The sequence below is a fragment of the Sinocyclocheilus rhinocerous genome, unplaced genomic scaffold (assembly GCF_001515625.1).
Source record: "Sinocyclocheilus rhinocerous isolate Xijiao unplaced genomic scaffold, SAMN03320098_v1.1 scaffold2189, whole genome shotgun sequence".
Lineage (NCBI taxonomy): Eukaryota > Metazoa > Chordata > Actinopteri > Cypriniformes > Cyprinidae > Sinocyclocheilus > Sinocyclocheilus rhinocerous.
The window spans coordinates 189,534-216,253 of NW_015645558.1; the positions used below are offsets into that span (position 1 = coordinate 189,534).

The 26,720-nt window shown below is 36.6% G+C and overlaps 3 protein-coding genes across 3 annotated transcripts in view; 1 reads left to right on the forward strand and 2 right to left on the reverse strand.

Annotated features, from left to right (window-relative positions):
- Window positions 1-4,444, reverse strand: part of jakmip3 (Janus kinase and microtubule interacting protein 3) — a 47,606-nt gene extending 43,162 nt beyond the window's left edge. The window contains exons 1-4 of the mRNA XM_016510351.1: window positions 4,367-4,444; window positions 3,903-3,992; window positions 3,277-3,788; window positions 2,949-3,048 (exon numbers count right to left, since the gene is read on the reverse strand). The gene's annotated coding sequence lies outside the window, so the exon portion shown is untranslated. The remainder of the gene's footprint in view (window positions 1-2,948; window positions 3,049-3,276; window positions 3,789-3,902; window positions 3,993-4,366) is intronic.
- A 23-nt stretch (window positions 4,445-4,467) lies between these two features.
- Window positions 4,468-9,792, forward strand: bnip3 (BCL2 interacting protein 3). The gene is made up of 6 exons (XM_016510362.1): window positions 4,468-4,773; window positions 6,059-6,227; window positions 6,340-6,418; window positions 7,419-7,525; window positions 7,649-7,798; window positions 8,777-9,792. The coding sequence occupies exons 1-6, from the start codon at window positions 4,731-4,733 to the stop codon at window positions 8,817-8,819; spliced, it is 591 nt and encodes a 196-aa protein (XP_016365848.1). The 5' UTR covers window positions 4,468-4,730; the 3' UTR covers window positions 8,820-9,792.
- Window positions 9,793-13,393: 3,601 nt separating this feature from the next.
- Window positions 13,394-26,720, reverse strand: part of LOC107706599 (serine/threonine-protein phosphatase 2A 55 kDa regulatory subunit B delta isoform) — a 119,650-nt gene continuing 106,323 nt past the window's right edge. Inside the window, exons 4-11 of the mRNA XM_016510352.1 lie at window positions 22,635-22,751; window positions 22,378-22,543; window positions 21,423-21,535; window positions 16,692-16,869; window positions 16,021-16,185; window positions 14,747-14,916; window positions 14,428-14,519; window positions 13,394-13,677 (exon numbers count right to left, since the gene is read on the reverse strand). Coding sequence (XP_016365838.1) covers window positions 13,398-13,677; window positions 14,428-14,519; window positions 14,747-14,916; window positions 16,021-16,185; window positions 16,692-16,869; window positions 21,423-21,535; window positions 22,378-22,543; window positions 22,635-22,751 — 1,281 coding nt within the window. The 3' untranslated portion in view covers window positions 13,394-13,397. The remainder of the gene's footprint in view (window positions 13,678-14,427; window positions 14,520-14,746; window positions 14,917-16,020; window positions 16,186-16,691; window positions 16,870-21,422; window positions 21,536-22,377; window positions 22,544-22,634; window positions 22,752-26,720) is intronic.

Sequence of the window (26,720 nt, forward strand, 5' to 3'; positions counted from 1 at the left end):
GACGCGTTTCAGAAAGGCGGGGCATAGAGGAGAAACAATAATGTACAGTATGTGGAAAATAATGTGTTTTTTGAACCTTAAACCGCATAAACACATTTCATTACACCAAATACACAAAATAATGTTCTTTTTAGCAACATCATATGACCCCTTTAATCAATAAATGATCTCAAATCACATCTCAATTGACAGAAATGAAATTAAGTGAAGAGCAAATGGAGCCAAAGTCTCCTGCTTCTCATTTGTTTTCTCGTGAGAAAAAGACAGTAACCTCACATCTTCTCTATAGTTTCAGAAGAGATCTCAATGTGCTCCAATTTGCCAAGATACAAACGTTTGAAATCCAAATGTATTCTGATCAACTGATCTAAGCAGTATGTCAACAGTTGAGGTATGTCTTGTTTTTTTATTTCCTCCATGGAGAAACATCTGAGACAAATTTGTTGTAGTCCACTGAGCAACGAAATAGCAAACTTTGAGCAATAAAAAGCGCTTTTTATTTATTAAAAAGACCCGCTTGCTGTTTTAGCAGTCTAGATTCTGGAAAGAGAAACTGGAAGGTGTTCTCTGCTTACCACTATTACAAATCCTAAATCCACATCCAATCCCCACAGAAACATCTTTCCAGCTCTCTCAGCAGACTAGAGTTAAGAGGACTCTAGCAACATGCCAACTGGCTTATAGATTACAGATAATCGGAAAAGGACAAAATAGGACAGAAAAGATCTCTAACCTCTCTAGATTAAAGGAAAAACATCTGTAAGTTTAAACCACTTTTATAATTGCAAAAGAGCAATTACATATACGTATAAGCATTTTTAATGAATTAATTTGCTTTGAAAGCACTCAGTTTATCACATTTTTATTGAGCATGTACTCACATCAGAGATGCACTTTGCAAGTGTCCCCATCAAATCCTTGGATACTTTTGTACTTTGTGGCTCAATTCTAGACATAGCGGCGCAGCTATGTCTGAATCACTTTTGACATTTGTTATATTTTAAAAACAGAAAAATATCAGTTGTTTTTCGAAGAAGCACTATAGCTTACTAAATGCTAAAATACTAAAAACTGTACTAAATCTTACCTTACTAAAAACAATGCAGTTTAATAGATAAGCATCCTGAACAAGTATCAAATTGTGTTTCAATTAAGCATTAGAACTAGATATAAACGACATAATGGCCAGATTGATTACAATTTTGAAATGTAAATGAAATAATCCAACAACCAGTTTCAAAATGTACTTATAGCCTTTTAATTGAACAATTACATTTTTTAAATATATTTTCTGTGCACAAATTGTGTAGTACTTGTTAAAGTATGATAGACTGACAGCAAGCCTGTACTGAAGCAGGCATCTCTAACTACATTCTTTCACATAATCTCACTTTAGAAGCGATGAAAGACACCCTTCAGCTTTGCCCAGTTGAACTGAACACATTATGTGGATCATTGAGTAAGATAACGGCACTTTTCATACATAGATGACAGCTCTGGGGTACAGCTCAATTACTGTCCGCCTCAGCCGGATCTCTTACTAAATTCTTATTGCCTTATCAAAGCTAAATAAATATCCCAAGCTGTTTCCTGGACACAGATCTGCTATTGTCTAATGATAATTCAACACTGAGTCTAAGCTTTGTAAAGATCATAACGGGTTCAGAAGACCCCATATATGAGAGCTATATGAGCGGCGAGCATGACAGATCTTTAATTTTTTTGAGTGAACTGTTTCTTTAAAATTCTGGATGTGAGATTACTTGAAGCGTCTAATCTCAGTGAATTTCAGGGACTCGGCAGACTTTATGCAATACGCTCTAAAATGAATGATAAAAATGTCTAGCTGCTCTTAAAACTTAAAAGGGTTCGTTGACTAAACATTTTTGTTGCTTGAAATAAAATAAACATGAGCTGAAATAAAATAAAACATAAAACACTATTTTTTTTCATTCATTTTTGTTTCAATTCATTAAAAATGTATACATTAAAATGCAAAACTGTATAAACATTTAAAAACAAAACTAATAAAAAAAGACAAAAATGCATAACAAAATCAAGAAATTAAAGTGAAAACAGAAAATATAAAAATAAAATCTAATTCAAATATTTACAAAAATTATAACAGTATATCAATGATACTAAAAGAACACTAAATCTTAATCATTATCGGATATTTACAGGTTCCTGACCTAGTGCAAAAGTATATGCGTATAAGCAAGCATATTCATCATCATTGATTAGTCTATTTAAAAAATATATGCTACTATCATTTGCATCCTCTCCAATTATATAAAACAACCTACTGTAGAGGCTAAAACAACATTCACATTTCTCATGTTATTATAAGTGCATCAACATCATACAACCGGTTTGTAGACAAACTCGTTTCGAAAGCGACATCTAGTCAATATCCATGCCTTCTTTCAATTATATGCATCACAACCAATGCTTAAAACATAAATCTGTCTATGTGCATTCATATTTTGTTGCTTATGCCAAAACTTCCTCTAAAACACTTTCTAAACCCCCCTCATCTGAAGTCAACGAGTTCATTCCTTTAGGCTGCCGATCACATGCTCAAAAAAGATGCACATTTCGTCATCCTTCGCTTGAATAATAAATACAACCAATGCAACCTGTGCAGTGTTTCTCTGCCAGGCTTTTGAAGAAAATAAACGTCAAGCAGGACAAGTCTCTTTGCATCGCAGATGGCAACAAACGTCCCAGTGGGCAGACGCCAGCCTGTGGACGTTATTCCAACCTGCGCAAGCGAGGCTGTAGCTGCTACAAGCACCATTTGATCAGTATCTCCCTTTTTGCACCGGCTCGCATTGACAGCTCTGTCAAACATCCCAGCAGGACGATAATGGGATCGTTATATGGTAATGGAACGCTTGATGCCACCCTGCTAGAAAGGAATTCAATGCATAAAGATTGAGACTCACCTTAAGTGCATGATTTGAGTTGTGATGTTGTTTTAGTCTGCAGGGTTTATCCAGGGAGCTGTTGGTCCTCCATCATTCTGTGTGATTCGCAGCACATGCTCTGAAACGACAAGGGATGCATGTTGTCATGCCCTGAATTCCATGCAGAAGATGCTTTAATCCCTTTAGAACAGAGCCGCTTGCAGGCTGCGCAGACAGCTGGATCCTCAGCAATACAGACGCCGGATCACCAGGAGGGAATAACATGAAAAAAGGAGGAACGGGAGGGAGCTACTGCATGTTAGAGGAGAGATTTTGAAGCAAGAGAGATTTGATTCCTCACACTTACCATAAACACTCCCTCACCATCCCTGATGGAGAGCGAGGGATGATGCCGGCAGGAAGGAGGAGGGGAGGGTGGCACGCACACACATACGTGCAGGCGTGTGCACATGCATACACACTAGGATCTGGCAGTTCTGCGGGATGCGTGAAGCCTGGCTTTTATCCTGGGTTGCCTTGTGGGAGAGACAGAGGAAAAGACAGCTACTGTAGCCGCCCGCTGGTCAATGCACTGCAACTGCATCTCAGTCCCACAGCATCACGTCATCATCCAGCCTATGCATTAAATAACAACCAACTACATACATGTGGGTTGTGTTACTCCACTCGTTGCATAGCTCTTGTTTATTTGGAAGTGATTCAGGATTCACACAGCATGCTGTTCCTTCCATATGGTTGCTGATTGAAACTGCATCATTGTGCATGGCTTAAATAATACTGCAGAACAACATCATCATCATCATCCTCCTAGTGTAGTGCTGTGATTTATCCTCCAGCCCTGGAAATGGCAACGGAGAGCTAAGACGGGAGAACAAAAGAGCAGAGCTTCATTTCTAGCTCACTAGTGGCACTAAACAGAATTGTAAAAAAAAAATACTGTTTTGAAAGAAATTTTCCAAACATTCCTCCCACCTGCAGTTATGACAAAGTAGTAGTTCCGACAGCTTCATGTCACTGGTTGAGCAAGCAGTGCAATAAATCATCCAAGCAGGCCTATAATACCTGGAAAGAGATATCGGTCAGCATATTACACTTTCCTGTCCATTTCACACTTTTAACTGAGACAAAAAGTAAAACAATAATTAGAAATATATATATATATATATATATATACACATTATAATGTAAATTACATTACACATTTAAATCCTATACCTGTTAACACATTAACTTTAGCAGTCCTAAAATGCTAAAACTACATATAACGAAAACACTCAAACTAATCTAAAACATAAAGGTTCAAGTAGAAAATAAAGCAAATTAAAACGACAAATTTACAATTAAAAAAAAAACAATAATAAATGTCAAATATAAACAGAAAGCCTAATAAAATAAACACAATAAACCTGTTGTGAACATTTGTTTGGGCCACTGACCTTGAGGAGGATTTGTACAACCTGGCAACAACTCTGAGGAGGATTCACACAATCTGGCATCCCTTGTGCCAGTATTGTTGTCATTCTGTTCGCCCTATATTTCCATCCATAGCACAGCCGCATGTTGCGTCACCACCAGCTGTGTGGATCCATGGAATAAAGATCCCGATCCACTTCTGTCACATGAAACCACATGCTGTTTACTGTACTAGACGTGCAGAATATATAGATATCAGAGCCGTTCTCATCGACAAACAAGCGCGTGGATAACACTGCGTTTCTGTATCTTATCGACTCCTGAATAAGGATTTAGACGGACGCGAATCATCCTCTGCGGGCTGTTTTGTCGGTCAAGGGAGCTAAAATGTCGATTGAAAAACAAAGTGTGTCCGAGGAAAACCTTCAGGGTATGTCAAAACAGCTCAAGTTAATGTTCTTTTATGCATGATTCTACTCAAAACCACATTCATAATAGCAAAATGTATTTTTTTTTGTATACGTCCGTAATTATACGATGGTCGTTCATGCCATGCATCAAATTCCAGTTTCATTTCAGTAAATGTGGCTTGTTAATATCTAACGTCATAATATGTGGTAAGAAGAAGCAGGTGTGTGCAAAAAAACACAGTAATGACGCATGTGATCTGCAATAATAAACATGGAAGCTAACAAGACGTGCGATTTGTGAACGAATCATTCTTTAGAGCCTGATCTCTTGAATGATTCATTTAGGAATCGAACTGAACCGTTCTCGATTCAGCAACTCGACGACGCACTGAACAGAGAACCGCCTCTTTAACACTTTTATTATTATTTTTTTTACCATGTCTGAATCGCAATAAGACGAATTAACAACCGAATCTGATATTTTCCGGATGTGTCTGATTCATAACCCGAGAAGATATAATGATTTGATTGGACAGTATTTTGCCAACTAGCAAAAATTTAAACATTTCGAAAACTTGTGGCGGTTTACTTAACACGAAATAGTTTAGTTGATTTTTTTTTTGTAAATGGAAATAACCTTATTAATATAACGTACACAAAAAAATAAAAAATAATTTATAGTCACCGCGGAATGGCGCAAAGAATCACTAAACCAGTGTAACCGGTTCTTTGAAATGAACCGTCTGAAAGAACCGATTCACAGAAAGGAGTCTCCATCACTGCTTCATAGAGGTGGGGTTTACAGCCTGATTTCATTGGATGTTGAGTGAAAAATGATTTGACATCATGAGCTATTTATAGCCAGAGCTGTATTTATTTTCCTCTGACTGGCTTGAGTCTCAGGTGCTGGCATGTTCTCTGTTTATCTGGATGTTCTGGTCGCTGTGTCATGATCACTGATTCATGCCCAGCCTTCAATGTCATGTCGATAAAATATTCAAAACAAGTTATGACATGTGATGCTTGCAATACATTGATTCTTAAGAAAGCCAACAATGGGTGTGGAGTGCACAAGATTAAGTGTACTAAACAGAAACATTTGCAAGCAGTGTTTTGCATACTTAAATATATAAATACAAATAATGCTGCTGCCATGGCATTGTCAGAATTATGACATTGGGCTTTTAAAATATATATATTTTGAACATTTATATTATAAAGAACTTCTAAAAGAGGCTTAAAAACTACAGTAATTGTAGTTAAAGCTTCATGCAACACTAAAGACGTTATGTGGTTTTGCTGCAGGTTCCTGGGTGGAGCTGAATTTTAATAATGGAGGTGGCAGCACTCCTAAAGGAGGTTCTGAGGAACAGTCTGCCAGCACGGCCCCAAGCGGAGACCTGGAGAAGATGCTGCTGGATGCTCAGCACGAGTCGGGCAGGAGCAGCTCAAGAGGAAGCCTGCCATGTGACAGGTCAGTACTTCAGCAGACTTTAATTTAGTGCATGAACTGCACTGAGATGCACACAAGACGTTAATTTGATAGGATGAGCATGTTATAATAAATCTTATAATTTTCTCACCAGTCCTCCAAGATCCCAGACTCCTTCGCACTTGCGCAGGGGCTCCGAGGTCCACAGCTCTGGAGAAAAGAACAGCTCACAGGTAGACATTAGCAGCACACATAACCTTGTCTTGACTTCATTAAATTGCACTAAAGCAGGTGTACTACTGCTTTCATGTAACTAGATACATTCTTTATAAAGGACGATTCAAGATTCCCATGGTCAAGGAATGTAGAATCATCAGGGAATATAAAATAGCGGTTTTCAGCCCTGAAAAAAATCATGTTAATGAATATGAAAAGGTAAAATTTATATTTAATAATAAAGAAAAAAAAAAATTAGAAATAGGATTAAATATGAAATATGTATTTTTATGGCTCTAAAATATTTCAAATCCACTTTTATTATTAACTGATTTTTTATTTAAGTGTCTTTAACTACTTAGTACTGACATTTCAATGATTCGATGTTTCCATGGTCAAGAAAAATGTAGAATTATAAGGAAATTTAAAATAGTGGTTTCCTGGCCTGAAATAAAAATAAAAACAGTCATGAAATATTCTATTGGAAATATGGATTTTTTTATGGTTCTAAAATTTTGGACCCACCTTTATTTACCTATTTATTTGTTTACTATTAAGAGTTTTTAACATCCTAGTATTAACATTTAAATGATTCATTTGATACAATGCACTTACTGTGTACTTACATGTTTTTACATTTTCCTTATCTTAAAAAAAACTGCATGTAATTAATATTACACTGTTGACCCACCCTTAAACCCACCATACCACAAAACCTGTCCCTACCCTTAATCATAACCTTATCCCACCTGTATTTTGCAATACAGCATGAACACAATAAGTGCACTGCTCTCAACAATTCATAAGTACATTGTATTTAAAAACACCAAAAATCAGGTGGGACCAAAATTTCTTAATTTTTTTTTTAATAGTCATGGATATTTATTGGTCAAAAGGTGTGGGATCACTTAAGAGCAATGTAATTATCTGACTTTATAAGATGGCCAATAAAATAAACATCTAGAAACATGAAAGTCATCTGTTAGTTTGTCTAATTTTGTTGTGGTCTGGTTTAAGTCAGAGGAAGACTATTTGGAGAGGAGAAAAGAGGTGGAGATCCTGATGAAGAAAAATGCAGACTGGATCTGGGACTGGTCGAGTCGACCGGAAAACCTGCCGCCCAAGTACCTAAACCTTGAGAAAACATGCTGTTTAATACTCTTAATAAACCAACTTGGCATGAAAAGCATCTTCACATAGTAATGAGTAAGATCAAGCAGATGATACAGTATATGATGTGTTTGTAGGGAGTTTCTGCTGAGACACCCGAAGCGTTCCAGCACCCTCAGCATGAGGAACACCGGTGTGATGAAGAAGGGAGGAATCTTCTCAGCAGAATTCCTCAAGGTTTTCCTGCCCTCTCTTGTCCTTTCGCACATCCTTGCTGTGGGTCTCGGGTGAGTCAATTAAACAAACAAACCGGTAACTTGTGTAATAATTCACTTTTATTCGTTTTTTAAAATTTGTTTTAATATGTCTACATTATAAAGTTTTCATTTTTAGTTTTAGTACTTAAACCTTAAATGAAAATAGAAATGGCAACTAGCTGAAATAAAATACTTTTTATATTTTATTTCAATTAATGGCAATATTTATGACTAAAATTAACTAAATTAAACTAAAAATGACAAATTATATACAAGTAAAATATAATAGTTATATAAAAAGACAAAACAATACAAATGACAAAAGTACATACAATTACAAAAAAATCTAAAATGAAATAAATTGGAAATATAAAAATACAAAATTCTAAATATTAATATACTACTAAATATACTATATAGACATGTAAAATAACTACATGGTCAGATCATATTAATTGTGCCTGTCAGACAAAAAAAAGCCAAGCCATATCTAGGGAATAGAATATTTTAAGGAGTTGTGGGTGGTTTCTATTGACTTGGGCCAATAAACAACCACCCAAAGCACCGCAGGCACACCCTAGCAACCACATAGCAATAAACTAACAGCCACCCACAACTTCACATTTTTATCAGAAATTCAAAAATCAAAGATTGTTGTGTAATTGTTTGATCTTAAGCATTATATTTATCAATATTGATTTTAAAATCCTAGATATGGATCCTTTTATAGTGACAAATCCAGGGTTATTTTTGAGTCAGCAGTGGATGCGGTCTGCGTGCTGGAATGCATGCTAGCGCTCCACAGGGGTTAGCATGACTTAGCAGTTTTCCGCTGATGGCTCTCACAGCTCTGCTGACGCAAAAACAAGTCCACTGATTTACGCAGCCGAGAATGGAAAAACCAACCTGGAGGAGAAAGTTGAAAGCTGAAAGTGCATCAAATGCATGTTATTATGTTATAGTACAGATCCTAAAATGACCACCAATGCCACAATTTTGTCTTTTCAGGGTGTACATCGGAAGGCGCATTACTACTTCTGGCACCTTTTGAGGGAGCAGGAAAAGCCAAGAAACAAGACAAATCTCATATACGCACATCCACCATCTCAGCTGCTTTGTCGTGAATCAGTGCTTGTGTAGACGCAGATAGGACGAGGTCACGTGACACATTTCCTCTCGCTGCCTGTGGGCCGCTCTGCCTCGCTTCCCCCTTGTGTATTCCACTGGCCTTTCCCATAGTTCCTCTCCCATAATGCCAGTCCATTCCAGGGCTATCAGCACAGGGAAGGCAATGCTAGACTAATGGGCACATGCCGGATAGAATTAGATGTAATGCATCCTCATAATTTTGTATTTACTCGTACCAAGACTACCGAGAATATTATGAGAGGATCATAAAATAAGGGATGAGAGGGGGGAAATTAAAGTTCTGGATCTCCAGAGATGTGGTATGTGTAACTGCAGACTGTGAATTGGGAAGAGATTTAACTATCTACCCCATATCAAAACAGGGATTGTATGTATATCTTATGGTATATCTCAACATTTGATGATATAACAATATAGGACTTGTTTTACCTTGTCACCATGTCTATGTATCTTGAGGTAGTTTCTGTATTTATGATGTTTCAGACACCAAAAACAGACTTTTGCTTTGGAAATCAAGCTGTTGACAGTATTATACAATTAAGCAATGGTCTTTAGTAAATACTAGCCAAAAAGTTGAGTACCATTTCAACACTTTTCTGAATGTCAATTGAAAACACTAATAAACGTCCTATATAAGCTGAGAAATTGCTGAATCAAGTTTGCCTCACCTGAACTGCAATCACAGATGTTCTTCGTTTTTCTGAAGGGTCCGGGTTTCAGCCCAGAGATTGCCTTAAATAAAACTGTTAATGAATCAGGCAGGAGTATAAGGGAAATGGTGTTAATATGTGCATGTTGTGTAGTCTAGAAAAATTGTATTCAGTGTGTGTGTCAATTTCATAGTGGTTTTGTATCAACAAATAAATGTCTGCCAACTGTAACATCTCTCTTGGATTCAGTCTTCATATTACAGGAAACTTACATTTACACTACCATTTACAAGTTTGGGGTCAGTAAGGTTTTTTTTTTTTAAATATTCTTTGAAAGTAAATTAAAGACTTACGTTACAAAATAGTTCTATTTGAAATTTGAACATTCTATTCATTAAAAAAATATCCTGAAAAAATGAATCAGTTTCCACAAAAATATTATGCAGCACAATCGTTTTTAACATTGACAAATGTTTCTTGAGCAGCAAATTAGCATATTAGCAAAAGCAGCATATTAGAATGATTTCTGAAGGATCTTGTGACACTGAAGACTGGAGTAATGTCTAAAATTCAGCTTTGAATCACAGGAATTAAATTTGAACATATTCAAATAGAAAACAGTTCTTTTTAGTGCTGTCAAACTATTAATCGCATCCAAAATAAAAGTTTTTGTGTATATAATACGAATGCTCTGCAAGTTCATTTGATTACCAGAATATACAACACATAGTCTATGAAAAAAAATATGATTATTATTATTTATTCATTTTAGATGTTTACATTTGGAAAAGCTGTGCTTCCTGCATAAACCTGCCCCTGTTGGTTTGGCAGTAGCTTGCTTGCCCTACACAGTTACCTTGTTTAATTTCTTAATTCAAGTTATATATATTATGCTCTATTTGTGTTAAGTTATTTATAATAAGTGAAGTTTACTGTTAAGTGCACTGATGTCAGACTCATTTTGAATAATAAAGTTTGTTAAATTGTTAAATACCCTGCCTCCACTACATAGGCCTATGTTTGTCACATCATTATAAGTGTTTGATCACCACATTTGAGTTATCATTGCAAAAAATATATAATTATATATATATATACATAATATCGGCATCGGTCTTTTTTACTCCCTAATATCGGTTTCGGCCCCCTAAAAAAAAAACATATCGGTCGGGCTCTAATTTATACATAATAAATATACAAAGTACACGCATGTATAATTATGTAAACAAAAACGTATTTTGGATGCGATTAATCGCGATTAATCGTTTGACAGCACTAGTTCTTTTATATTGGAATAATATTTCAAAATATTACTGCTTTTACTCCATATTTGATCAAACAAACTCAGCCAAATAAACAGACTTTTCAAAAACAAAAATCTTACCTACCCCAAAACTTTAGTGTAGTTATATATACTTGCACACAATTCATTGTGACTTCACGTGCCACTGAACCACACTTTTTATACGTTTATCATTACATATAGTCACATACTTTTATAGAAGGCAATATATAAACAGTATTTACTGCACAATAAACAATATGCTACTTCTCCATTCCAAAAACCAAATTTGCTAAGGTCACCTGAAATCATTTGAATAAGTGTTGGGCAGTGTGTTGATTCAGATAAACACAATTAAAATTTTATTTAACTTTGGTCAAAAATAATCAAACAAGTGTACACTTTCACAATGTTATCATCATTTAACAAGGAACAAGGTCTGTGAGTACGTATCCGACCTGTCAGTTCCCAGATTTAAAGAGCGTCACAATCAGCTATAACAACAACTTTGTACTTGTCAACCATTAAGTTACTTTTGTCATTTTGACATCAGTTTTGCAGCTGCATGTCAAAATTCAGCAGCACACAAACTGTATGTTGTCACCGGTTTCTTTAAACCGCATCCTGATGCGAGATAAATCCAGCCCGATTTCACGGCAATTCGTACATATTTTACGAGGTGGCTAATTCGTACGACCTCACTCGTACAAATTCATATGATTTGTGCTTAATCGTACGTATTTTACGAGTTGCACAATTCGTATGAATTTGTACGAATGACCTACACCTAACCCCGCCCCTAAACCTACCCGTCACTGGGGTCTAGACAAATCGTACAAAATTGTACAAGAGAATTAGCCACCTCGTGAAATACGTACGAATTGGTCGTGAGATAGCGTTGGATAAATCCATTTAGATCAACTTCCGCACGACGTATGTTTCTTTTGTGCACAAGGAGCATCTCGACATCAGGATGTGATCCGTTAACTTTGATTGACTGGAGGAAAGCCAGTTTTGTCTCAAGAGGCACTGAACACATCGGTTTTGATTTGAGTGTTCTGCGATGGTTGTCACCGACTGTACGATATCTCGTATATTAGTGTCCAAATACTAAGCCGCACAAACCGTAGCAGCACATGAACGGACAAATGGAGTGCTAAAATAAAAAATGCATGTCGAAGGTAGCTGGGCGACGTATGGGCAATGGGTTTTCCAGATCATCTAGTCCTCAAGGATAACGGTTGAGGATTATTATAGGACATACAGACAGACTTAAGGCGGTAGAATCCCTTTACGAAGTAAAAACGAAAAAAAAAAAAACATAAAATGAAAACTCTAAAGCGAAACAGACGGCAATACTGATGCTTTTCATGGCCAATGTCCTCAATCAAACAGTGCAACTGCAAATTCAAGTAGTACAATATGGAGATTTGCTTCCCAACTGGAACATTATTAGGGAATTGCATTTTCTGACTTATTTAGACTCGTCCGACATACAAGCAAATTATGCGTTCATAAAATCAAAAATCGGGCCATTTTGTTTTCGTTGAAAGTCATTTCAATCGTCAAATTTCAAATTTTTTTTATGGAATTCCCCAATAATGGTGCAGATTTGGGTTCAGCAGGATGATTTCACATTTTAACCACTGGCGCTCCAGATCTACATATGCAGATTACATGCAAATATAGAACGTAAAAATCATACATACCTGCTCATAATGTAAAAACGCTTTCTCTTTGTAGTTATGTTACTTTTATTAAGTGGTTTGACACCAGATGGTGTAATATATAGATACAGTCAGTGAGTAGATAGTATTATGCATGAGAAAACAAGAAAAAAAGTATAAAATAAAAACAGAACAAAAATAAAACCGAAAGAAACGGGAAAAAAGAAACGAAACTGTCCACTGACCAAAATGGAGACCTGTTTTAAGTGCTTAAAAGGTAGAACATGAAGGCCTGAGAGTCGGGCCAGGGGAAGGAATGTTAACAGGCATTAAACAAATGCTCATGAAGGCCTGAATTTCGAACAGCGAGTACATACGATTGACAGCGAGACGTTACTCATCCTGGTGCGTTTCCGTAGTTCTGGTCGTCAAATCATAAAAATGTAAGGCTCAGTCGAAAGACGGATAAATGCATGACTTTTGCGAAGTGGATCTAGCCTCTTAATGCTGATTGGTGTCGGTTCCGTCGCTGGAGGGTTGGTTGATATCGGCCTTTCCTTGTTTTTTATTTTGGTTTGGGGTCGTCGTGAATTATTGACGCCCTCCCAGAGAGGGATTTTTTCCCAAAATATATAGTCTGTCTCTCAGCTTCCTGGTTAACGTGAAGTGCTTTGCTTCTTTTTCAGGTTGACAACAAGGCCATATTTCTCTTACAGATTTAACGACTAGGCTTATCATTGCAAAGTACGAGATTTCTTGAGCGTCCTCCGACCTGCGTGGGGGGGGGATGACGGGATGACGGGATGACGGGGAGGAGGGGAGAGTTTCTTTTTCTTGATTTTTGTTTCTTCTTAGTTTTTAAATCACTCTCTCTCTCTTTTTTAATTAATTTTGTCCTGGAATATATACAGGTTGTTGGTGGCGGCCACAGCTATGACGTTCTCTTTCGGGTGCCAGGCGGTGTGTAGGATCTTCTTGTTGAAGTCCAGGCTGTCCACGCTGATTTCGTCTTTCTTCCGTTTGCCGCCGGTGCAGACCTTGCGGGGTTTGAGCATGGCACGGGGTTTACTGTTCTCCCTCGATGCCTCCAGTGTGATGTCCCTGCGCGTGTTCCTGTCAAACATCCTAAAGAAATTGTTGTAGGAACCCGTCATAATGGCACTGAGAAGGTAATTGCAGGGGGCGATGAGATGAGGGGAAAAAAAAAGAAAAAAAGATTAGTTGTCAATTTGTAGCAATCGATAGGTTACAAACAGTTTCACCAGGCTTTTGACATTTTTTTTTTGAGAATTTCTGCACCACCGTTTTCAATTACATTCAAGCAAATCGTGATGCATTTAAGCTACTTTTTGTACCTGCATAATAGGTTGGAAACAGTTTTTAGATCTTTTTGTTTGTATCTTAAGTATTAAGCATTTGTTTGATGCAGGATCAAAAATCTGATTCACAGGGAGGAGTACTTCTTTCAAAATATTGGTTTCAACTATTTTGATTCAGTTCAAAAACCCGATTCAGTGATTCTTTCAATCACATCATTTGTGTTCAAGAACCACTTCATCAACACCAAACCAGTAATAAACCCATATATACATGATGACCCGCGATGTCAGTCAAAAGTGTCAGTCAGAAGTGTTTTGTTATCTATTTAATGTCATATAATTTTGCCAGAATGTTTAACTTCCCAACACTGGTATAACATACAATAGTTTTTCTTATTCTTATTTTTATTCTATTATTAATTATATATGAATTTCTTATTATTTTGCCAGAATGTTTATCTTTCCTGCACAAGTAAAACAATTTCTCTCTATATACTATAATTTAAAAATATATTTTAGAAGTACTTGGAACGGGGGAGGGTAAAATTCTGCATGAACGCAGAATCCGCCCTTATTAAATACGGTTCCGCACCTGTCTGAACCGTTCCAACAGCACTCAAACTTGTCGAAAATGCAGTCGTTCTCGTAGAGCGAGCACAACTTGCTACGTAGGTACTCGTGTACCTAAAACAGAGGAGCACAACAAATGTGAAGCAGCAACAAAAACTAACAAAAAGAAATGTTATCATATCATTTGCAAATTTACATTTAAGCAGCGTGTGAAACTTTGTGGAGGTGCTGGCAGTAAATGAAGAATGTATTAATTGAAGACGTGAAACACCATGTTCTGAAAACATGACAGCACAAGCTCTGGAATGTCAGCTGTTGCAATAATAAGATCTCTACTGTACCTGGTAGGTCTCTACGGGCCGGTTCTCCATATTCAGGTCCCAAACCTTAACGGAGAGGTAATCGCGGGTCATCATGTATCGACCGCTGTGGCTGAACTTGACGTCAGATATGGAGGAGATGATTTCTGAGAAGAACGACCGGCTGCTGGGATCTTCTGGCTCCTCAAAAACTTTGGACGAACAAAAACACAATATTTTTGATGACATTTCAGACTTGCAGCAGAAACATTAATAGCTGTTCGAGTAAAAAATTTAAAATCCTGCACATGAATAGTACCATTCAAAAGATTTTTTTTTTTTTTTTTTTTTATACTTTTATTCAAAGTTGCATTAAATTGCCCAAAAGTGACAGCAAAAGACAATTATAATGTTACAAAATGCCCTGAGGGTTCCTCTCAATTTTGATATGAAATTTTTTTTTGCCCCAAATCAGCATATTACAATGATTTCTGAAGGATCATGTGACATTTAAGACTGGTGTGAACTGGTGTTCACAATAATACTGTTTTTTTTTTATAAAGCAAATAAATAGTCTGGGTGAGCATAAGTGCCTTCGATCAAAAACATCTGACCCCAAGCTTCTGAACAGTAGTGCGTGTATATATCCCACAATGCATTTGACTTGATCTTCCCATTTCTAGTGTGACCAATGGACCAGAAATGAACCCTATCAACAAGAGCAGACTGCCAAATGCCAAAATGTTTATCCTAGAATAAATCATACGGTCACATTTCCTTTTTGTAAAGAATCGTTTGGAATGTAATACTTGGTAAAATAACAATAATAAAGGATTGAATTGCATATATAACACTAACAGTAAAATAACAAAAACAAAAGGAATAAATTGGATATATAATGCTAACAGTCCATTAATTCCATCCAAACGCTTCAGTTTTATGCACTTGCATTCCGTTTTGTAACTAGTGGATATGACAGGAAGTAAATGGCGAGAGTTTGCTTTTTTGCTTTGTTGGTCTGGAGTGAGGTCCAAGTTGAGAACAGAGCGCTCGATTAATTACATAACCCAGGGATTACATAACACAAGGCCCTGCTGACATTAAACAGCGGATGGCAAAAACAGACAAAACGAGAACTTTCCACGGCCTTTTAGTGAGAGAGTCTGATCGTGTTTTAGGAGAAAAGGACACTGCGTCAGGGAACATTCCCACGTAGAGAGTTCAGACTCTCCATCTGATGGAAAATAAAGGGATGGAAGAGTATAAAAGGGAAAAAAGAGGGGAAAAAATAGACTGGACTGTCTTAAAATACTCACATTTGCTATGTCTATCGCAGAGTGCGGCGGCCCTCATGTCACACAGGCGGATGGTTCCTTTACTACTGCTGTATACAAAGGCGTTACACTGGTGTGGGTGACACTCGGCCGCTGTTATCACCTCCGTCAGCTCCTCCATATTGGCTGGTTTTATATCTACAATGTCTGAGGAAAGAAACGGTAAAGGAAAGCAACAGAAATAACTTCAAACACACTTTTAAAGTCATTGAGATGTGTCAGAGATGCAGGCCTTGGTCATTCCTTGGGGATTCGGTTTCTGAAGAAATGGTTGAAAAAGACGATTGGAGCTGATGGTGTCTCTTTAAATACATTCAGATTGGCCAATGTCTTAATCCACACATACTAAAAATGTGTATGTTTTACAGTAAAATACAATTGTTCAAGGGGACATACTGTATTGTGAACCTATTGCAGTCTAAAAGATGAATATATTAGACCATATAGACGCAACTAAATTACTTAATTTCACACGCACAGAGAATGTTTACATAGAAGTCTTAAAAGGTACATCAAAAAAAAATGCATAAATAAAAACAGGCATGTGGAATATGGGTTATGAAAATTATAGTATAGACATTCATTCAGATCAGGCACATTTCAATAAAATAGAGGGAAAAAAAATTGAACGTCACTGATTGCGTAAAGGATACTAAAACTTCTATCTGTGATTTCTAAATGCCAGAGGTTTATTCTGAGGTCGTCTGCAGAAAGGTATGTTTCATAATCACTATTTACTGAAATGGAATTGATGTGATATGTATGTGCGTTAGCAAATATTCTGCGTGGGCTTGCTTCCACCATCAAGTCCATCGGCATCAGCACAGGAACCTGCGAAACAACCAAAGAGTTACTTAATGAAACAATAAGCCAAGAAAAAGTACATATTTCAATTAAAAGAAATGATCTGAAATATTTTCTTTAACTCCCCTCTCAAATTTTAAGTTAATATTTATATAATTTAACAAATTTGCATGTTCTCTGATGTTGGTTAATGGGAATGGACAAATATAATATTACATCTTTAGTAAGCATATTCTTTTGTTTTTATTTTTGATTTGACATTTTTATGATTTAATTAGTAGCTATTCATCAACTCAGAAATCCCAGTTTGGAAGAAAACCTTAAAGGGTTAGTTCACTCAAAAATGAAAATTCGGTCATTAATTACTCACCCACATGTCGTTCCAAACCCGTAAGACCTCCGTTCATCTTCGGAACACAAATTGAGAAATTTTTTATGCATTCAACAATTCGTCTCCTCCGTGTCACCCTAGCTCCATTTCGGAGAGAATCCACTGAACGCAAACAGCGTATGCTGTTCTGTGTCAGTTGCGCCACGCGGATACGTTTTCTACGTTGTTTGTGCTTTGATTTGAACGAAAACAACATATCCGTGTGGTGCGGCTGACACAGAACAACATACGCTGTTTGCGTTCAGTGGATACTCTCCAAAATGGAGCTAGGGTGACGCGGAGGAGACGAATAGTTGAATAAAGTCATTCGTTTTTTTTCTTTTGCACACAAAAAGTATTCTCGTAGCTTCGTAAATTACGGTTGAACCCCTGATGTCACATGGATTATTTTACCAATCTCCTTGCTACGTTTCTGGACGTTTATCGTGTAAGGACCCTTGCTGTCTATGGGAGGGTCAGAGAGCTCTCGGATTCCATCAAAAATATCTTAATTTGTGTTCCGAAGATGAACGGAGGTCTTACGGGTTTGGAACGACATGTGGGTGAGTAATTAATGACCGAATTTTCATTTTTGGGTGAACTAACCCTTTAAGTCAAGTAACTCAACGGCTATAGCTAAGCATTAGTAAAAGGAACCATGACACTAACACTGAACACTGCTATGAGGTTACATTAGCCTATATTATATATTAGGGGTGTAACGGTTCACAAAATTCACGGTTCGGTTCGGTACGACACAGTGGTGTCACGGTTCGGTATGTTTTCGATACAGCAAAAAGAAAGAAATGCCAGAGAAATTTCCTTGATTTTTACACTTTTTTATTTATTAAAACTAACATCATAAAGTATGATCTTTTTTTTTTTTTTTTTTTACTTCCACAAAAATTAACAATTTACCAACTAATACAGTTTTTTTTTTTTTTTTTACTTAGTTTGAACAATGATGGAGCTATATTTTACCCATCTTCTGAGGTGTCTTCTTAGCAGCATATAAAACAAAAACCTCCTTATAACCAAAACCAAATAGCTCCTTATAAAAAAATTAAATGTAATATTGTAGTAGTGATAAACAAATACAAAGAAAATAACAATTTTGTTTTATATGGAACTCAGTGTGTTTTTACTCAATTTGTAAGTTTGTATTTTTTCAGAAAGATGAGTGTCCACATTTTCTTCAGACAGCACAGATCTGCTTGATGTGACAATGTCACCTGCAGTGGAAAACACCCTCTCGCTAGGGACAGATGTTCCAGGCACAGCCAGGTAACGCCGTGCCAACATGGCAAAATGAGGGTATAAGTGCTCATGGACTTTCCAGCATTTCAGTGGATCTGCATCCAAGGGAATACAGTCCACTACCCCCGAACAATTGCATCTCCCCCTCTGCCATTTTGGCCACAGACTTGGTGCTTGGCTCATAGTCATGGGTCATGAACAGTCCTCCAAACAGCTCAGTCATGGCCGACTTCTTTTCTTGTGGAGGTGATGTTGAGGGTTCCAAGTCCACTGTCTGAGTCTCTATGGAGGTGGCTCTGGCTCTGTGGTGCCTGTGGCTTGGCCCTGGAGAAATATAAACAACAATAATCTTACACTAGTAAAATAAAATGACCAGGTGTTGGTAATCAAGTGTAAACTCGTTTCTACTAAGACAGGGACTGATTGAAGAGTCGTGAGGCAGATGCTCATAACCCATAGCATGGAACTCACTACAAAAGGTTAGTATTAACCACATATAGGAATGTTATATACAGGGACATGGAATACAACAATACAGAACAGATTATAAAGAACACAACATCAAGATGTACTCACAGTGTAAAAAATATTGAGATAAAAACATAAGTATGCAAATAATTAATCAAAAATATAGTAAGCAGCAAAATATAAATAGTACCTGTTGTTCAGTGCTCACAATCTCTGTGGTGAGAAGATCATAGACTCTCAGGCCAGTGGTAGAATCCAAGTGTAGCAGTGACTTGAATCGTGGATCCAAAGCGGTGCTCTTGTGCAGGTAATCTTGAAGACCAGGTTCTGTGTATCTCTGCTGCAGGTCATTTCTGATAGCTGTTTTGACATCCCTCACTGCTGGGCTGTCATCATCATACAGTACTATGGATTTCAGGATCATAATTTTTATAGGCAGGACCATGGACGCAGATGGAGAGGACTCAGTTTTCAGGGGTTTCAAAACTGTGATGACACGTCATTTTCAGACAAAGTCACAATGTCTTTAACATTTTTCTTCACAGCTTCGTCTGTCATTGCAGAATACACTGCTGTCTGCTGCTCAAGATATCTTTCAATCATATTGTAGCTTGAATTCCATCTAGTTGGTATATCTTGGATGAGTTTGTGAATAGGAAGCTGCAGCCGCTCCTGTTTTGTCTTCAACACATGGGCCGCTGTTGTGCTTCAGTGAAAGAAGGTCACAATCTTTCTGATCTTTGCTAGGAGGCGAGAGATCTGCTGCACTGCCATTGCTTTCTGAGATGCTAGATTAATGACATGGGCAAAGCACCCTATTTGTGGCCCAAGTCCAGCAGCTCCAACAGCATTAACTATATTCCTGGCATTGTCAGTAGTCACAGGAATAGGTACATTAGCTCGTTCCAGCTTCCACATTTCCACTGCTTCTGTCATCCCTTTGGCCAAATACTCACTCGTGTGACTCTCAAGGGGGCGTGTATCTGAAGAACATGGCTTTTCATCTCCCGTTCAGCAGTAAGGTAATGTGCCGTTACAGTCAGGTAGCTTTGTGTAGCCCTTGACGTCCAGCTGTCTGTTGTTAGAGCAACCGCTGGTGCTTCGGTCAACTGGTTCTCTATTTGGGCTTTTGTTTTTTTGTACAAAGCAGGAATTACGGTCTAGCTGAAATGGGCTCGTGAAGGAATAGTGCAACGGGGCTCAATTACATTAAGCATGTTCTTAAAACCCGCATTTCCACTAAAGAGTAAGGTCTCATATCCGCGGCTATAAAAGTACTGATCGCCTCAGTGATTTGTTTTGCCCTGTTTGATTCTGATGGAAATGCCTGCCTGAATGCTGCAGGGATAGTTTGTAGCGTGTGTTTCTAGTTTTCATCTAGTTCCAGTTATTGACACACTGGGTTGATGTCGGCGTAAATGAGTTGGCATGTTTGAAGTATTGCCGCTGATGTAGCTTATTGTTGTGTAGCAGATGCGACATACCGTTGTTTTTATCCACCACTCTCTTGCCATCACCCTCATAACTTACAGGGAAACCAAAGTGGTCCCAAACGCCAGACCTGTTGGTTATTGGAGGATCCTCTTTTTCTGGTCTGGTAATTGCATTAACGTTACTAGCCATATTGCAACGAGATAATCCAGCGTATGCCTGACTGGAGTAGTGTGTTTTTCTTTGGAGGTGGGAGGGGCAGATATCACGTTGCCGGTCACGTCGTTTGGACTGCCTTGTTGAGCCTTATATTTTATGAGAACATTATATTTTACACACTTTAATCTCTTTTATTTTCCAAATATAATAGTATTTGTCCGAATCGTTTGGTTTGTAATGTGTACCGAACGTTTCAATATGAATACGTGCGACGTTACACCCCTTATATATATATATATATATTGGTGCTGTCAAACGATTAATCGCATCCAATATAAAAGTTTTTATTTACATAATATATGCGTGTGCACTGTGTATATTTATTATGTATATATAAAGACACACACATACAGCATATATTTAGAAAATATTTACATGTATATATTTATATTCATATAAATTATATCATATATAAATATATTTCATATATAAATGTAACATTTTTCTTAAATATATACTGTGTGTGTATTTATATATAATATAATATAACAAGCAATATAAAACCTATATAAGGTTGCAATGAAATCATGGTACACTGCTGTATAGTTTTTCCAAAAACGTCCTTGTCTTGACTTGTCTGGAACACGTCCCTTTCTGTACATGTTTCTTCATCACTCTCAGGTTTAAATAGCATTAAGCAGTCCTGCCCCACTGACAGCTGGGTGTATACTGTGCATTTACATCACATGGCATGCACTCTACAGACTACAAATTCTGGAAACATCTGACTTTAAATCTTATTAAATATTCATTAACTAAAAACCTGTGCACAGCTAACCTTCACTGGCTGCACTCTCAACTCAAAATGTCATCAGAAGAGAAGCGGCAGACTAACCCGTAGTGTTGTGATTCGAAACTGATCTCGCAGTCTTCCGTCTTCATCTTTAAGGTTGTATCCTTCTGCTCGTTTGTCCCTTTCGCTGATCTTCCATAGTTTGATGGTTTTATCTTTTTGAGGAAACAAAACAAAAAGAAAAAACAAGTCAGTAACAGAGAAATTGCATATCCAAAGTAGGCTTGCCGCGATAGACGGTGCCGACGGTGATACCGGTGTTAAGCCGCAACACCGGTTACGTCACTTGCCCACCGCGGCACCGACCCCCACCGTCGTTTTGATTTTTTATAGTAATAAAAATCATTTAGTTCAGTAAAAGAACAGACACTACAATTAAAAACTGAACGCGGCTACAAGACGATCGCGGATGATTTAGTTTTGAAACTAGATGCAGAAGCGCCTGTTTGGCCATATTTTGGATTTTGAAAAGCCTGTTGACTTTCGCCGTTTATCGAAGGTGATTTTGGAAGTTTTTTTAAACATTCGTTTCTAAGCTCGTTTCGAAAACCTAGTGAGAAGAAATGAAGCCAAAAAGCACCCACATTTTCCTTTAATCAGAACAAAATACGTCATTGTCTGTCTAGGTAGGCAGCTCAAATAATTTTGAAACAGCTATAGATACACCACCATTCATAAATTTGGAGTTTTTTTTTTGTTCTTGAAAGCCTCTAATGTTCACCAAGGTTGCATTTGACTGATGTACAAATGCAGTAAAAACAGAAATATTGTAAACATATTACAATTGTAAATTTTTGTGGAAACTTTTTTTCAGGATTTTTTTGATGAATGGACAGTTTAAGAAAACGTTTTTTTGAAATATAAATCTGTTATAACAATATACACGTCCCTATTGTCACTTTTGATCAATTTAAAAAGAAAACAAAAACACAATAAAACATTTGAATGGTGGTGTACAAAAAACAGAAGCAAAAAAATCACAATTTTGTCTTCATACCGTTTGCAGAAAGGAGAAAGTGTGCAGCATTCTGTTGCGGGAGCCATCTGATTTTATTGATCTTCTCCTCGATTTCTAAACTTTTCAAGTAATCAAACTCAGGCTCGTGACTCTGAAAGGTGCTGTACACGTTGTATTCCCCTCTTGAGAGTAGGCGGTTTTTACTCTATGGAGAGAAACATTGAACACTTAAGTAAACACTTTGAATCACACTTCCTAAAACATTAAATGCAATAAAAATCTTTGGGTTGCATCACCTCCTGTTCTCGCTGAAATATGACGACTCTCCCCCCTTTGTCTCCTGTGGCTAATAACTCCCCCGAACAGTTAAATTCAACAGTTGAGATAATGTCCGCTGCATATCCGAAAGGAAGAAAGAAAGATAAGACAATTATTTACTTCATACATTAAACATGCACAGCTTTAACAAAGTAGAAAGCTTTGACACCAACATTAACTTTCTAAACGCATGTTTTTGATCTTATAAATTGTGCAAGACTAATCATTGCATATCATGCCGAAGACAATTAATGTTTGTCTTTCATTAAATATTCATTATTCATGACTCATCTTCATGCATGCTTAAGTTTAGATGTTTTAAGCTCAAACTGGAGTTAAAACAAATCTATTTCATACATTCAACATGCACGGCTTCAAAAAAGTAGAAAGCTCTGATGCCAAAATTGACCCTAAACGCATGTTCCTGGTCTTATTATGCAACACCGATCAATGCATGTTCTGCCAACATATGCAATATTCAAGTCTCATTTTCATACACATTTAAGGGTAGATGTTTTATTCTGAAGCTCAAACTGAAGTAAAAACAGATTTATGCTCAGTGTGGATCATTTCCTCTCTCCACCCCTGCTGCTTCACCCTTCTGATCTCTCTCGCTCAGAGGGAAGGACACAGGGACAAACAGAGGCATGATTCAGTGTTCCTGAAACAGAACTATTAGCTCAATGCAGACACAGGCCTGGGCTTCTTTTAGCCGATGGATCACACGCCAAAAACACAGTACGCAAAAACGGATAATCAAACACCTCTTGTACATTTATAGAACTGAAACAAAACTAATGGCCATTTGGTTTCTTCACTGTGGATTTGTTGAGGAAACTGCATCAGGTGAAAAACGCTGATGAGCGACTAACTAAAATCTGAGTAAACCTAATGAAATGATTCGGTAGGGCCTTCCGTCTCGGTTCAGAGCTAGTTTTGGCTACAGGTTTGGTTTAAAAAACAAGCAGGAATAAAAAAAAAAATTTAAAAAAATGATTATGTTTTGATGAACGGCAAACAGACTCTGTTTTCAGTTTATACAGAAACAGCAGAGTTCACAGAAACTTCACTGTTGAGTACCATCAAAGCCGCGACTAACTAAAATCTGAGTAAACCTAATGAAATGATTCGGTAGGGCCTTCCGTCTCGGTTCAGAGCTAGTTTTGGCTACAGGTTTGGTTTAAAAAACAAGCAGGAATAAAAAAAAAAAATAAAAAAAAATGATTATGTTTTGATGAACGGCAAACAGACTCTGTTTTCAGTTTATACAGAAACAGCAGAGTTCACAGAAACTTCACTGTTGAGTACCATCAAAGCCAATGTGAGAATATCGTTTACTCAGCCCTGTAACTTTGTGTGTGTTTTTTTTTTTTTAATTAATTCAAGAGTGTTTGGGATGCTTGGCCAGGGATCTGCGACTTGAGAGCTGAATGCAGACATAACCGACTAACCTAACACAAAATAAATGTGCCACATCAATCCTGGAGAACACACTTTAAAGGGCTGGTTCACTGGTTTTTTTTCAAGGCTTGATTGTGTTTATGGGGTGCAGTCTAACATGTGTTAATGCTTCGGTATAAAAAAAAAAAAGCTTACCTTTATTCCACACCACTCTGTCCCTTCTCTGAGAAACGGGCTGATCTTTTCCTGTTTTTTTTTAAGCCCTGCCCTCAGAAATAGGCGATGGGCTCTGATTGGTTAGCTAGCCCAGTGTGTTGTGATTGGCTAAACCGCCTCTAAACGTCCCGCCCCTCTCCTCAGCGGCATGTGCTCCGGTTGTATTGTAAACAACGGCGTCGTTAATATCGCTTATCAGTTTGAGCCCGATTGAGAAGCAGAGGATATTATTGAAGAGGATCGTGCAGAACCTGTGCAAGCACGGCTTTTAATGGTAGGCCTATGTTTTTTGTTTGTTGTTGTCTCATACTTTTAGATATGCTGTTATTTGTAAATGCTACTGCTTATGTTAGCTTTTAATATACGGTTTTATCCTGATTAAAGTTTCAGCTTCGTAACTTTGCAGATATTGTTTATGCTCAAACAGCAACATTACACACTAACGTTAAAAAAAGTGAAATCGCAATCAACCACCCCTTTAACATCCAAATTAACCTGACTCAGCATCTTTATTTTATGTCAAGCTGATTTTTATTTACTGCATTGGTCAGTTTGTTTAAATATATAATGGATAAAACATTATATTATATTTAATTTAATGTTTTATTTTTTATTTTATTTTATATATAAATTTTTTTTTTTTTCGAAGGACACTGAGAAATAAAGTGGCCGGTGTAGCTCATGTTTAAGAGGCTGAACTATTGCTGCAATGAAAGTTAATAGGCACCAAAGTTTTCTGAATTTCTCCTTCTGTAATAAATTAAAATGGCTCATAACACACATTAAGGTGAGAAAATTATGGTTTTCATGTATTCAAATAGATTAATAGCATCCTGAAGCTCAAAAAAAAAAGAGATGAAAGCAAACCAAGGCATCAATTAGGATATAAAACTAACAGAAATCCAGGGTGGAAGGAATCAGCTAATGAGCAACAAACAGGCGGTGACCATGTGTGCGTTCTGGACCGTCTGTGTCTGATTAATCAATCTCTAGTCACACCAGTGACAGCGAGTGATGTGATGACTCACAAACATCAGCGGGTGAACCTCACAAATCAAAACAAGAACATGCCCGGTCATATTTCAACATCAACATAAAGATTATTCTGCATACAGAAAATGAAGGCTTTACTGATGACCATTGCAATAAAAACATTGTCCTCTTAAATTCCTGTTACATTACTGTTAAAGTCATCACCACTTAATGATAGCAAATAGGATGTACACAAATTAAATCAGCTTTTACACAATCAATTCAATATTTATTTATTTTTTTTAAATCTGAATATACTATATATTTACAAATGAAAAAAGAATAGTATTCGTTATATGCAATATTAGTTACAATTTAATGAATGCCAATAAAATGACCACTTACACCATTTTATTCAATATTTGAAAAATTAAATATTTGCATATACTACATTCTCAATAAAAATACTAATAGCATTGTTATTTTTATGTAATAGTATATAATGATAATATCTACAATAATAATATAATTATAAGAGTTACAATTTAATGAATGCAAATAAGGTTAAAAATATTATATGAACTTATATGAACACACCATTTAAATATTTATCAACTTCTTAAATTATATTAACTTTTGTATTAATCAATACTAATACTACTAACTACTTACAATTTAATGAGCGCACATTCGATTGCACAAAATTAAATTGATATGTTGCTATATGACACAATTTACAAATTTCTATACTGTACAAAACATACCTAATATTATTATTATTGCTATTATTTATATTATTTTATACAAATCAACAATGGTTATTACCAGATACCAAAAATCAAAATACAGCAAAATATATCTTATAAATATTGATTTATCGCAGGGATTAAAGTCTTCCGTCGCTACGACGGATTTCCGTCAGTTCATAAAGAGAGTCACTTGCTTCATTCCTGAATGATTCAGCCGTTCGAACGAATCAATTGAATGAATGACTCAGTGATAAAATCAGTGACTTGCCGCCACCTGCTGGCGGATTTCGTTTCATTTTTAGCGTATAATTTCAGTTCTGTATTCAAAATGTTATATTTAAAACATTAATCTCCACATTAATTTATTAATTTAATTGCACTCATGCTACCTCTGAGCCTCATTAAACGTCTGAAAATGTACCTACAAGCCACTTTTGTGTTCTTCTGTGCTACCTCTGTAGTACAAATTAACTTATTAATACTAATTTCATATGATTGGTAACTTATGTCTTATTCTACTTATTATATTGTTTTAAATAGAAATTTTAAAAAGCTTATAAACATACATTTTTTTATTTGACAGATGAAAATGATGCCATTACTAAGGTAAAAAGAAAATACTCCTGTAAGTCACTTTAAGGAGTCAAATGTCACCTCGTATTAGGAAGGCTAATTTTTGATCAGAATTTTTGATTATTGATCAGAAGGTGCTCCTATTTTTTTTTT